This window comes from Diadema setosum, chromosome 18 (assembly GCF_964275005.1).
Source record: "Diadema setosum chromosome 18, eeDiaSeto1, whole genome shotgun sequence".
NCBI classification, from domain to species: Eukaryota; Metazoa; Echinodermata; class Echinoidea; order Diadematoida; family Diadematidae; genus Diadema; species Diadema setosum.
This window is the reverse complement of record NC_092702.1, coordinates 19,299,195-19,314,189: the sequence shown is the minus strand read 5'-3', so window position 1 is coordinate 19,314,189 and position 14,995 is coordinate 19,299,195. Positions and strand designations below refer to the sequence as shown.

At 39.9% G+C, this 14,995-nt stretch overlaps 1 protein-coding gene across 1 annotated transcript in view; it reads right to left on the bottom strand.

The window, feature by feature from the left end:
- Window positions 1-4,194: 4,194 nt before the first annotated feature.
- The window catches only part of LOC140241631 (protein FAM184A-like), a 30,597-nt gene continuing 19,796 nt past the window's right edge, over window positions 4,195-14,995 (bottom strand). Inside the window, exons 9-16 of the mRNA XM_072321368.1 lie at window positions 14,024-14,236; window positions 13,405-13,558; window positions 12,654-12,781; window positions 11,979-12,163; window positions 10,896-11,042; window positions 9,991-10,108; window positions 6,049-6,159; window positions 4,195-5,464 (exon numbers count right to left, since the gene is read on the bottom strand). Of these exons, the coding sequence (XP_072177469.1) occupies window positions 5,195-5,464; window positions 6,049-6,159; window positions 9,991-10,108; window positions 10,896-11,042; window positions 11,979-12,163; window positions 12,654-12,781; window positions 13,405-13,558; window positions 14,024-14,236 (1,326 nt within the window). The 3' untranslated portion in view covers window positions 4,195-5,194. The remainder of the gene's footprint in view (window positions 5,465-6,048; window positions 6,160-9,990; window positions 10,109-10,895; window positions 11,043-11,978; window positions 12,164-12,653; window positions 12,782-13,404; window positions 13,559-14,023; window positions 14,237-14,995) is intronic.

Sequence of the window (14,995 nt, the reverse complement as noted above, 5' to 3'; positions counted from 1 at the left end):
AGTTTTAAAAAGAGCACAGCTGTGACGGAACATTTAGTGTTTGCATTCATACATAGATTACATTTCTCTGTAGAAACAATTACCACTAAAAAGAATAAATAAAGCCAAGAATACCTTCACAGAGAGATTACTTCTGCATAGAAATGATAGAAACTTGACATTTTCAAGGTGTTTACACAGTAGAGGGTGTAGCAGAATATTATGACTCAATAAACTTTCTTTATTCATATACATATATATAATGGTAAAACTTTCTTTTGGTATCGGTATACTGATCAGTTGTGGGGAACTGTAAATCGGAAATAATTTTGAACTCCTCCACATAAGAGCAGGTTGCTGCAATAATTTTTGTCCCATGTTGCCACAACCTGGCAAATGGGTTGATAAATAGAATTCACAGAGTACGAAAGGTCTTTTAAAAATAATAATAATTGCAATTTCATAAGTGATGGTGATGAAAAATTATAATAAAATAATTATATTATTCCTATAATGATTATTAAATCAGCATCATCACTGTCATTTTTATCATGTCTTTTTAGTACATGGTAGTTTTAAAACCATTATATTGTATGATATAATAATCAAGATACAAAAATGGAGTTGGTATTTTCACTGAATACTCTTGGAGAAAGCCTAACAGTTACCGTATAATTTATGCAATCTATGAGTGTGTAAATCTTCTATGTCATATATAGCAGGCATCTCCTCTTTTTGCCAGTGAGCAGAATGTGGTATTAATTTGAGGATGTCGGGCAGTAGGTAACCATGCATTTCACTTGTCTTGATAGCAAAGTTTGGTTGTTCCCTCCCCCACCCCCATCCCCACCCTCAACCACACAAGGTGAGGAGATTGGTAGCACCTTGAAAACAAAGGGGGAATACACGATGTTCACACAGACATGCAAAACCATACACACACACAAATAACTCCTGTGCTACATCATGAGTTTGTAGTCCCTACATGTGACTTGACTGTCTCTTCTGGCGCGACTGAGGCTCTGGCAAGGACCGACCCCCTGCCAAAAAGAGGAACCTTCCATATTTTGCCTTACACGAGAGCATTGCTAAATACCTACCTATAAATTTCCACAGGAGATGTGAACACTACATTAGCCTTACATACAGTCATGGAGGAACAAGAAGTTGTATAAACTACCAAAATGGTCAAATGAATACAAACCATTGCTCTGCATTGACAAATTCTTGACATACACAGTCTTTGTGTATATCAGGTACAGAGAATTACTGGTGGATGCCAGTTTTACACAAATAGGACAGCAAAATTCTCCCTATCGCATATAGCCAATATCAAGCGATATCACCTCGCGATACCGATGATCAATTGCTCTTGGGATGTACACTTTCGGTTTTGCGGTTTACCCCACAGAACTATGTTTACCCACGTCACATCCTTCATCTATGGATATTTTCCATAATTTTGTTGTTTTGCATCATCGGCCCAACATTGGGCCGCTTCGCAGAAGAATCCCATTCATCAAATGTAAAGTTACAGATCAGAAAATAACTCTATTATTCGACAGATTATAAGACACAATTTGATACGCTCTGTGAATACTAGTACTTTGGCATTCAATGTGCTGAAAAGCGTACATTTACACATCGCGTGTTCAGTAAACCAGAAGTTTATATCCCAAGAATTAACCCGTTGAGGACGGGCTGATTTTGCCACAACACGCATTTTTCATAGACACCTGCCCGAGTATACTAGGTACTCATCTTCAACAGGTTAAAGGTGAAAAAAAATTAATGCGCCACAGGCGTTCACATTCCTACAGCTGTATAGCAACAATGCCCATTTCACAACCAAATTACTTCCGACGGGTTACAATACTGAAGTTGAATACACTACACAAAAAGTTTTGTCACCATATTGATGTAGTCAAAGTACTGATGCTTGTCAGTTTAGCGGAAGGCCAACAAATCTATAATCAATCTGGAGAACTGGAGATGGCATAATGCTTCCAAGTGCAATCAGCTATCCTACAGACCTGCAAAAAGAGCAGGTCACTGCGATATTAAAGGGATCGTATGGTTTTGGTTGAGACCTAATTTCAGGTTTCTAACATTTTTTGGTGAGATAATGAGAAACCTCTTTTGAAATATGAAAGAGCATGTAATTCTATGAGGAATTCAGCATTTATTTGATGAAATTGGTTTTGAAATGGCAGAGATATCCAAAAAAGAGCGATTCTAATAAAGTGTGGGACCCACACTTTATTACGATCGCTTTGTTTTACTTTGTTTTTGGATGTTTCAGTCATTCCAAACGCGATTTTCATCAAATAAACTTTGAATTCCTTTTAAAATGGTATGTTCTGTACTATATCATAAGTGTTTTCTTGGTATCTCGCAAAAAGTTAGAAGCTCAATTCTCATCTCCACCAATACTGCACCATCCCTTTAAAAGAAAATACAATGGTGCTATGCTAGCCATGATGGCACTTCACAGTCAATACAATTTTTCCCCTCATGAGAAAGTTGCTGGGTGATGGCTGTCACCATGGGGTCAGAAGCCGTATTACAGTATTCATCGCATAATCGGGCATCTGATAATCGGGAACCTCGCTTAAATGACATACGCTTCCCAGAAACATTTCCAATGCATGCTATTTTCACTGGATAATCGGGCGGTGACCTCTGATAAACGGGACAATTTTTCTTCAAGCGATCTTTGATTTCTTTGATATTCTACACAAAAAATCTACCAAAATACCACAACAATATTTCAAAGATTCCCCATCAGTTGTCGTTTACATCGAACTTACAAAGCAAGCTTCGGACTGGTGTGTTTTGACCTCCGTCCATCCAGTACACGTACATGCATAGCCACGAAAGCACCGTGTATAAGTATCCATGCCATTGCGAAACACATGCTTTTGCGAACATTCTTCTCCCCTACATAAGCAAAGCCATGTGCAGGGAGAGCTAGAGGGTCGCGCCGAGGGGTAGCGTGGTTGTGTATTCACATGTACAGTACGTCAGTATGTGTGTGTGTGTGTGTGTGTGTGTGTACAGTACACTACATGTACATGTCGTATGCCGTATCAGTCAGACCGTGTATGGTGAGTGCTCATCGCGAAATCGGGCACCTCGCTTAAAGGGGCCGTGTTTGCTACTCCCAACCTGTCCCGATTATGCGATGAATACTGTATCATGTCCTCAAAATTAGCCTCATTTTTTTTTTTTACTAAAAGGCACCGAAGTCATAATTTCAAAGCCATGAAGAACCCCCAAAATGTCCTATGAATATGTGATCAATACACATTCACACTCAACCCAGTGCTTTCTTCCACATTCTACTCAATGACAGATGAACACTCCCAGCCCTCAACATTCACCTTGCGAAGATTATTGGTGGTACATAATAATGAAATCTCTGGCCATTAAACAGCAATGATAAACAATGTGAGCCTTCCATTTTGACCAATCAGAGGCCTACAGTCCAACTTTGAACTGATCACTTTAACCACTTCCATCTGATTTTTGAGACACACTGCAAAGCAGGCAAGTGTACTGGTTTGTCAACATAAAATTTGTCCAAAAGAAAAAATTAGAAACATGCACCATATAGAAGATTGATCGGCAATAATCTTCTTCTCTAATTTGCTAGAGACAGACAGTCTCTAGTTCTAATAAAAAGGAATGGGCTCTGCTTTATAGGCACAAAACAGCAACAAATAAAAGCCTGCCAAATGAGGCCTTTTCCTCTGCCTAAAATTCTGTTCATTCTACTGTATAGCAGGCTGCTGAAACTACGTACTAATTTCTGGCATAGAGAAGCACTTTCACACATGCTAACCACCTGACACTAAAATCATGACTTTCACAAAGATGAATTTCTTGGAGCAGATAATACTTTGAATGCAAAGTTCCCTGCAGTACGATATCTCAGGGCAGAAAGTTGGACGGATTTGTGTACTTTGGAAGTCTGTTGCATACACATCAAAGTGAAACAATTCCTACATGGCTATGTATGAATGTTCCTTCGAGTAGGAAAGGCATCTCACAGTGCTATGGACCATCTGTATACCCACTGGCAAATGAGTATTTACAGATTAGGAAAATTTTGATTTATACACACCAAGTGCTGATAGCTAATGTCACTTTGACAGACTCCAAGTCATGGAGTGTACTACCAAAAAGAATCTACAAATGTGACTGTTTCTTAAATATGACGTGGCCAAATAACTATGAATGACTCATTGCATAAATGAAGAACTGACTGATGCTAAAAGACTGCATTCACATTTATCTGCACAGAGTAATGTTTCAAGCCATATACCTGTGGTAACAGTGATCGCTTAATTGTTATAAATCTATGTTAAATCATGAAAGCTGGTTGAACAGTTTCTCGGGTTTACAACGTAATATCAGGTACTTTGTCAAACATTTGCCTTAAGAAATCTCAGAAGCAAGATGTGATATGGAAGATTACATTTATTTGGTCACAGTATCAAATACTTTGGGAACAATTGTAACATAGAATCAGTTCATCAAGTTTATAACACCATACTGTTCACATACCATATCATTCAGTTTGGTGTCACCTGGTTCATTTGGGAGGCCACTCTTCATTGATATTTTTCTCTGTGAAATCTACTAAGCAATCATTCATTAACAGAAAAATATGGACCCCACAAAGATAATGTAGTGCCCCACGTATTCAAAATAGTGACCACTTTTGAGGGCATTTTGCTCCAGATTTGCATAGCATCTCTGCTGAGTCCCATGTAGTGTGTTGTTACAAACTGCAAAGTCTCAAGCTGCAGTATGTCCTGGATCTCAGCAAGGTGACGGCTGGCAGCAACCTTGGGAAAAATCAAGGTGTCTGAACGCTTCAGGTGCAACCCGGATCTTATACGATGACACTACACGCAGGCATGATACCAGTATTATGCTGCATTCTCTCCATTATATAGTATATTGGAATGTTGCAGGAGCCACTTACATCCACAGTTGCAGGTGTCATTTACAATGAAAGTTTACTGATTTGGTAGTAGCAGTTCCTGCTGCAAAATAAATACACAAATTACGTCATGTCACGAAGTATTTGCACAATTCCTAAAATGGTTGACCACGACAGGATCATCATTCGAACAATAATCTTAATTCTGATGTATAATTTGCTGCATATCCGTTCTTGCCCTTGGGTAGTTCCGCAAGAGGAAAGTCAGGTATTTATGAACTTTTTGGTGCGGGGAGGCCGAGGCGGATGGAGGGCTGCATCCTGGAGGGGTCTCTTGGGGTTCAGCTGGATGTCATGGATGGGCGAGTCCGGCAGGGGGTCCAGACGGGCGTTGGCCCCTGGGCTGCTGCCGGTGGACGAGGTGCCCGTCAGTCCTCCGAACCCCTTCATGCCGCCAGGGGAGTTGAGGTTGGGAGCGCTCACATAGCGCTGGGCGTCGTCGCTACCCGTACTGCCTGCACTTCCTCGCTTCTTCTGCAAAATGGTGGCACAGAGGAGGATGGGGATGTCATAAAACTATGGCTAAGTAACATTCACGGAATATATGTGGCAACTTCTCAACCCCCATACACGGGGATGCCAACCTTGTGAACAGCATTGCAGTATTCTGAGAGATAAAAAGGTACATTTCTGGTGGAAAGACAATATATTTGCCTTTCCTGCAAAGACATGTGTAGTGCCAAGGTAATACAATTTGGGGAAAACAGTATTTGCCATGAACCTGCAGTATTTTTGGCAAAACAGTAAAATAAACTGCAAAAAAGTAACAGTTGGCATTTCCGCTTCATTTTCAAGGTGCATCTGGGAATTGCCTTCATGTAGCTCCATACAAATATAAAGAGAACAATGAAAACATAAACTATGCAAAGCAAAGTTGTACCGAGAAAAAAGAAGAAATAAACAGATCTAGCATACCATGACAGCTCTATCTATGTGTTTATGTTCTTTCATTCCAGCCTTATGATAATGCAATAATTCACATGATATACACATATCTTAGGTAATAGCTCCCAGATGGGTAAAAGATTTGGTGAACGTTACATAATAGGGCTCCTCACCTTTCCAGCTGCCAGGGGGTTCAGCACTCCAATGTTTGGGTTTGCATTGAACACTTTGTTGAAGTTGGTTTCTCGGTTAATGAGTTCCATTTGGAAGAACCGTTTGTCATCCTGAGAGAAAGAGAGGGAAAAAAGGCAGATATTGGATAAAATCAACAGACAAAGAGACAGACAAAAACAAAAACAAACGATTAACCTGAAAGAAAGGAGTTTGGCAATAGAAGTATTAATCTCATAGATGTGTTGCATTGTGAATGCTCTTAGTTTTTATTACAAACCGAACCATCTGTGCAGCATGAGGGCATTGGACAAATTGTATAAACACACAAATATTGTGTGTGTGTGTGTTGGCCAGTTGCACCACCGGGCAATCATCAAATACATTTGCTTGTCGTGCAGAGCTCAGTACCAAGGGGTAGGGTGGGGAAGGGGGATATTTATCCTCTGGTATGATTTCACTTGTTAATGACAATATCGAGCTGCTACAATCTAAACTTTGTACAACTCTACACTTTTGAATAAGCATTATTTTCCAGAGACAGGCTAGAGTTTAATCTAAACAACAACTATAAATCTTATTCTTTTTTGCGGGAAGGCAGATAATAATGAAAACGATACTGTTATGATTATTACTGATACTGGAGTTTTAGTATTTAATACAAAGAGAAATATGGAGGTATGATACATTTCAACCTGGAGTTAGAACATGTTAAGAAATACTATAAATGATAAATGAACAATCGCTTAATGCTAGGTATTACAATGGAGCTATCCCATAAACAATTCACTACCAATCGGGCATGCAAATGGGTGAGGACAGTAATGAATGGGATCTGAGATAATTCACAGCAACTGAAGAAGAAACAAAAAAATGGAATAGATTTGTTTATTCTTTGGTCCACGTGAGGGGCTGACATTTTTCTGTGACTTTTTTTAACAAGTTGTCACTGCAGCAGGTTGATATTGCACAGCAACTGCCAGCCTGCCTCAAAACAATGAAACTGGTTTTGGCCAACATTCTGTCTAGAGTGTGTGCACAGGGACATGTGTGCCAGTGTTACGTTGTGAGACTGACATTTTGACTCAGCAGACAGAGAATGATCCATGCCTGTACTTAATGGGAACCAATGGCAGCTGATACCCATAGCAGGATATCTTTATAGGTGCTTCCCTTTAACATATACTCTAGTTCTTATCATTGCTTTGTGAAGTTAATTTCGTTTATATAATTTGGGAGTCTTTCAGTTAGAATAAGAGTACATTACATGTCAGTTAACCCATATCTGCAGATCTACAAGATATCCCGTCATTCGCGCAAACACTCCAAGCACTAATGTACGGATAATTAACCCATAGCAGAAATGACTTGGATGATGACGTCATTTCTACAGCTTCTCAGAGCCCATGAACTATGACCTAACATCCCATTCACTTGACTCACTTCCTGTCATTACATGGATTAGTGATATGGAGTAGCATTCACTTTTGAAGTTTACAGCTAACAGAATAGGTCTACATCTATGTAAGATAGAACAATGTTGTACATGTATGTACTTCACTGTAGTCCCATCCATAGGTTTATGAGTTAGACTACACTAGTCCACATCTATATACCTGTTTCTATTCAATATCTTTTCATATTTGTAAGCTTTATACCCTTTGATTTATGTACCAGTGGAAAGCTAACATAATGACAATGACAAAAATCAATTATCTTTTCGTATTAAGACTATATTCTTCATAAGTTGTTTCATTTGAATGAGCAATATGACTATTCATAATTGTGTATTTTATATGTAAATATCTATGTTATGTGACTTCACATATTTCATTAGAAGATGATGATTTCTGACTATCTAAGACCATTACTTCCTTTTTCAATTGATATATAGTTTTCCATACTACCTTCTCATACGTGTTTACTAGTGATATCAATTCGACTCTGAGAGAGCACAGTTGATTAAACATGCGTGAAATAGCCTCCAGCACCAGCAGCTCATAAACTGCATTATGCAACAGGCGAGAATATAGGGTTAAAGTTAAATCACGGCCTGAATACATTGTTGTGTACAGGGAACCCTTGGGGGTCATCATTTGTGATACAAAAGCCGTGATGTGTCATTCCCTTGCATCTTTATACAGGAGTGCTCTACCCTTCGAAAGTTATATGCTGTGAGTATATAGAAGTGAATACGAAGGAACCTACATATGATTAGATCTCCATGACCAAGAGGCAGTACCAGAATTGAATAGAATTGAGATATTGAGACTCCATAGATTTCCCATAGGGTGTGTCTTTTTGATATGTAAATGTTACAGTATATATATGTCTATTATCTGAGTTATATGGTTACTGGCGAAGTTATAAAATAACCGAGCAGATCTTGCCTCTTGAGTGAAGACGTCATCTCCTCACAGAATGGCTAAGGCGTCAAGAACCCGAAAAAGAGAGGCGGACACACAATTTAAGGATCGGATGGTCACAGGTTTCAAACACTGAGACTAGCTCATAAAAGGATTTATAGCGCGCATATAGGGCGGCCAGAGGCCACAATAAGAATTTCTCAATCCAAACTAGTCACACGCCCGCCCTGCATCTGTGCCAGCGAGGGTGGAGCACCACATTTTCACAACCCAACATGGCCGCCTTTACGGATGTCTTTACATATCTCTACCCTTTATGTCTTGGCACCATCTCTATGCTCATATAGTCTTACGTTCTGGCTCCTGGGCCCCACCTCGTTTGCAGTTCTATTCTATTTTTTTTTAGTTTAATCTGACACACAAACAAATGAGAGTAATCTAGTGTTCTGACCACAACTATATTACCATCAACTGATGACAACTTGGATGTACTTTGAACCTTGAATGAGTACTCTCCCAAAAGCGAAGACGCTGTCCTGGAGAGGGGGGCTATCACAGGAAACTGCATATAATCATACTAAACACCTGCCAACTACAGGTACCTGTACGCCAAAGATACCTACATCTTTAGCAGCGAGTTCATATGGGGTTTCACACTCACAGAAGCACTTAATTGTTATCATACTCAGAAAGATGTCAAATGCTGCTGAAGTCATTTTAGTAGGTCTAAAAGTAAACAAAAGTTTCCAAAATGTGTGCATACACATATGTCCTTACTCTTGGAGTGTGTGACGCTCGCAAACTTTAGATCTGCAATGTGAACACTAAAGACGACTCTACTAGGCTAAAAATGGTATTATGCACGTGCACAAGGCAGCTGGTTCCATTGCTCAGCCCCCAGTCAGATGCAAGGATTTCAGCAGCTTGACACAACTATAACAACTTGTCACTGATCACAAGTTTTATCAAGTGGGGCCCACGTGTCTGAATGTTTTTGAATGGCTTGTAACTCTGGACACAACCAGAAATGCACACAGAAAACTTGATTAAAAACATGAAATTTTGCAGTCTCAAACCACACTGAATACTGTAAAACAAGAAACCAGAAATTTTTGTGTGCATGAAACTTTCGTGAATTTTTGCGAGGAGCCAAGATTCGCAAAAGCAAAATGCACACAAAATTTTTTGTCTAATAACAGTTACTAGACAAATTTACAAGATGTACTTTTGTTAATATGCGTTGTGATTGGTAGGAGTATATGTGTTTGAAATCACAAAATGTATGGTTCTACATGTACATGTATGCCCCATGATTTTGGTACTGTAATCTTTGGTATGTTTATATTACATTGTATATACATTTCGATAAATATAGAAAGAGAAAAAAATTGTCTGCACATTGCATTACATGCTAGTTGAAAATTCATAAAAGTTTCATGCTGAGAAAAAGGCTGTCAGCTCCAATTTGCGAAAGTTTCATGCTGTGAATTTTTCTGGTTTTACAGCACACCCATCACATGGGGGGGGGGGGGGGAGGTGATACGGTCTGGACAGGAAGATGGAGAGCTTGATACTCACAATGAGCTTCTTGATGGCCTGCTCCTTGTCTGCTATCATATCCTTGAGTCTGCTGATCTGCTGGAGGTCCTCTGGCCTCGAGTCCCGCGACTGGTAGCGCTCCTCCGCCTCCTCCAACCTGTGTGTGGCATAGCATGATGGGAAGGGGTTAAAGGTCAGTCTTGGTATAGATCTGCCGAAGCAACTGAAGACATCCCTTTAAAATGGAAATAACCAGAGCTGAAATACTGGTTGCAAACAGGAAAGACACTGAATACTGTTTACGCCATATATTCAGCGATTCTAATTCTTTTTTTGCCAACTGGACTTCCTGTCAATTTTGCAATCAGTTAACCTGTTTGATACTGAATTCTGAAATCCCCATAGACTTAATACATAGGCCACCAGGTTCCTGTATGGAACAGGTTAATTTTGTGATCATGGTGTAAAGTATTATCATGCACCTTGTTCATGTACTGTGTACTGCATACCATTACATGTATGCAAGTGCTTCACATTCATGGCAGGGTTGGAGTTAATATTTTCACATGTTCTTGAATTTGGGGATAGCACCCGATTTGCAAAATTCATGAAAATAAAAACCCTGTGAAATATACGACACATACAGTGAGCTGTAGGGCCCACGGGGTCAATGCATTTCTGCTTTTTACTTACGAGAGTTACATTGATATAAGCCTAACTGTCTGTGCTGTGCAAAGGGTGACCAACATTTTTATGCTGATCCAACTATCCAGTTTTCTGTTCAAACCCAAAACCATTCCACAAATATGGGACTAGCAGGTGCTACATCCAGCTACTGACATATCCTGCCATGACACTATCTGTGTGGAAGCAGAGCTGTTAGTCCCACAAATACAAGTGCATGTTACTATAGCTCTCAATGTCTGGTGGGTATATGAACTCACATGATTTGCAGCGCTGAAATCTTGTCCTTGAGTAGGTCCTGGGCCTTGTTGAATTCCCCCAGCATGGCTTGGGTTTCCCTCAGGTGCTCAGCTGAAGCCTTGTCTAAGTTGTCTTGGTGGGCCTTCAACAACGCCTGCTCTCGCTTCCTGTAAATTTGGGTGATTTGTTGCAAAATATATGGTCTTTTGTTTTTCAAGTTTACTTTCACACATATTCTCCCCTCATGGATAGGTCAGTATACATTTGTGCACAGTTTCACTCTGTAATACTGTACGAGCTGAAATTTTCGCGTACAGATATTTTCGTGAATTGCTACTTGGAGGGCATTTTCGCCTGTTGTTAATTTTTCCGTTGTGAGGGTCTAACTGAACTTACTTTTTTGTGCATTGTTATTTTCGCGGTTCAAAGGTGATTCGTGAAATTAGCGAAAATAAAACCACCGCGAAAATTTCAGCTCATACAGTATCAGGGAGCATTGTAAAACAAGCCAACTGTAGATCAATAAAACATGATTTTCATATCTGTACTGCAAAACCTAATCAATATCTAGTCAAAGTGCAAAATCGTTTTGTGCCACTGTACTTGGTGAAATAATAATCATGGTTTACTAAATTCATTCACTTACAATGCAAGTTCTGAGCAACATATGCACACATACTCACTAAAAATATTAAAAAGTTTCACTCATTTATACGCATATGATACAAGTGCTGAGCAACATATACTAAATTCGTCACATTGCCGTGCATCAAGGGGACACATTGATCCGCAATACTATCTTTCTTACCCCATCACACGCGACTTTCAAATGAGTGGAGCATCCCTTACCAACTATCCCCAGAAAGATGTGAATTCTTTCTTGCTTTTCTGATATTCATTGGATGCTCCTGACAAATAAGATATGCTCAGTACGAGAGTGGATAAAAAGCCTTGAAGAAGTTAATCAGTTGAAAGAGAGTGTTATAAGAAATAATCAAGTATCCAGAGGAACAGTCAACAAAGGAGACACCTCCCCCTCCCCCATCCCCCAACCCCATCTCAAAGAAAGAAAGAACGACAAAACAGAGTATTACCACACTCACCTGAGATGTGTGACTGCTTCGGACTTAATCTTCTGCACCTCTTGAGCCTTGAAGTCAATCTCCCCCTTCAACTTGTCCAGCTCCCCCCTGAGATCCTTGACTTCCTGGTCCAGGGTCCCGATGTGACGGTCCCGGTGGTGTAGGTCCTCCTTCAACTCCTGGCTACGCAGCTCATGATCCCGCTCCTGGTCATGGGATTAGACACACCGCCCAGAGGGTTTCAGCAAGTTACAGCTAAAGGGCTCAAAATTCATCTGTCATCATTTGGAATTTGCTTGAAATGAATTGAAAGGTTCTACCAAAAACTTGTCTGGCTGAGGCAATTTGCGACGATAATGAGATCAATTTAAAAAAAAAAGTTATTTTGATGTATGCATATGACTTTTATATCTTTTTATTTTGGCAGCACATGTTTTGGTAAAAGGTAACTGGTACACATTACGACAGCATATTCACTCATGTTATAGGACTAGCAAATGTAAAAAACTACATACAGGAATTATACCCCTACAATATACGTACCTTGAAATTAAATGATATTACATATGACATGCAAACAATTTGCATAATTTCATTTTCGTGGTAGCTTCATGTTGTGTGAAATGCACAGAAATTTCCATCTCACAAAAATTTGAACTTTTACAGTAGTTTGCTGCTTCCACTGGACACCCTTACCTGTCTCTCCTTGAGTTCAATGGCTCTGTCCAACTCCATTTTAGCAGCGGTCATCTGCGTGCGGTGGGCCCTGGTCAGCTGGTCAAGCTCTGCAGATTGGCGCTGGGTCAGCTCTAGGCGTAGCCTCTCTGCAGGTCAAAGGAAAAGGCAACCTTTCTATCAAAGTTCCACAAAATATCTCATGCATGAACTGTTTAACATACTAGTAGCTCCCAGTGGATAATGTACATGGTGATGGTAGCAACGCAAAAAAATAGTAATACTCATCGTCATCAGTAACAAAGACAATTTTGGCATTTATTACTACAAAAGAGAGCAACAATGATGATAATGATAAAAAGAATAATAAAAAAAGTAGAAGTAGAAGCAACAATCATTATAACAATAACAGCAAAAACATCATTATGACGGTAATGTTTAAAAGTAAATAATAATAAAATAAGAAATGACAGCAAAACATTATTATGATGGCAATGTCAATAAGTAAACAGTAAACATACAATAACACCAGAGTAAATAAATCACCTATTACCAGTAATAATAAATGAAACATGTGACGTTATGTTACTGGGCTGCTAAATTCAAGTTGAGAATCTACAGTCAGGTTTGATTTCAGGAAATCTGCCTAGCCTCCCCAATGCAGACTGCCACCACCACCAGCAAAAAACACAAAACAACAACCCCCCCCCCCCCCAAAAAAAAAAAAAAAAAAAAAATGGTATGAAAGTGAGTACCATGGAGGTATTCATACCGATAGCCTTCCTGTGTTCAGTGGACTGCATGTCCAGTTCCTGGAGCCGAGTCTGGTCCAATTCGGTCCTCAGCTTCTTGAGGGCCTCTTGGTGGGCTTCAAGATCAGAGTCGGTGCTGGACTTGTACTTGGCCTTTAGCGTATTCTCCAAGTCCTGCAGGAGATGGTGATACCTTCCCTTTAACACCACAGCATCATGACTTACATACTCAGTTACTTCATACTGTGATATCATACTACTTGTTTTGCAATGCAAGACAAAGAGAAATAGAATACACTTTAAAAAAATAATATTTCTACATCATCAGCTATGCATACACAAAGGTAAATGCATCCTCAAATAACATCAAGATCTAGCAAAGTCCATTCCTACTGCACACTTTTGTTAATCAAGAATGGCTCATATATACAATTGCACTACTACTTATGCAGTAAAATCATGGAAGTTTCACAAAAAAGGGATCAATTACGGTGAATTTCTGATTTGCATGACTTGTTACTGCGAGTACAGCACATGTGTGAAGAGAGACATTGATTAGGCTTATGTGATGAAGGTCTGATTAGGCAATCTATGAATGTGTGTGTGTGTGTAGCTTAGAGTAGAGAATGGGTGCTGTACCTCAAGTGCCTTCCGATGTTCGGCCAATGTCCTCTCGCGCTCCTTTTCCTGTGCGTCTTTCAGGTCCGACAGGACTTGGGAGTGGCCCTCGGCCGCCGTGGCCATCTCGAACTTGAGCCGGTTGATCTCCTGGTCAGCCTTACGCTGCAGGGCAGCCATCTCCTCCAGTGACCGCTCTGATTTACTTGTCAGCCGCTCCTTCAGGCTCGAGATCTGAGGAGAGAGATTCATGTCATTTTGTTTTCTTATAAATCACACATTACTAGAGAATTGAGGAAAAGCTGATGATGTGAATTTCCAACTTGTGCATATCCCAGTTTCACCTTCCACTTTTATATGATATAAATAATAAGGATTACAGCAGCATCAAGTACTCCTTCCTAATATGCGGATTGGAATCAAAGTCTTATCGATTTTATCTAACTTGCCCTTACTTCTCTCCAACATAGGCTATACAAATCAACAGCAACATGATGCCGCTGTGGCTCCACACTTTGAACATCTAGTGTGCTATCATTTCCAAGTTACAAGTATGGTAAATGAAGAAATGTTTGCAATACATTAATTCTCACTGACTGCAAGCTACTTTGGGCTGACATGAATTCTAAAATCCCCCAAGATAACTTAATAATTTTGAGGCACATTTGGAACACACTGAATTATTGGCATCATCAGCTAATAGATAGTACAACAGTTGTAATATGTGTGTGCGTGTGTGTATGTGTGCTAGTCCTTGTATGCAAACAGTACAGCCCTGCACTACATGGCCGATTGCTATTCTCGCCCTGGGCCTGGCAATACTTGGCTACTCTGCAGCCTATGTCACTGGCAAAATCTGAAAGACACTGTACGAAATTTTGCAACTCTGTTCCTTCCTCAAGCATTACTCATTACAATTCGACCTCTATTATCCGGCCTCCTTTTATCCGGAAATCTCTATTATCCGGATGCGTTCACGCAGTGAAGGACTTT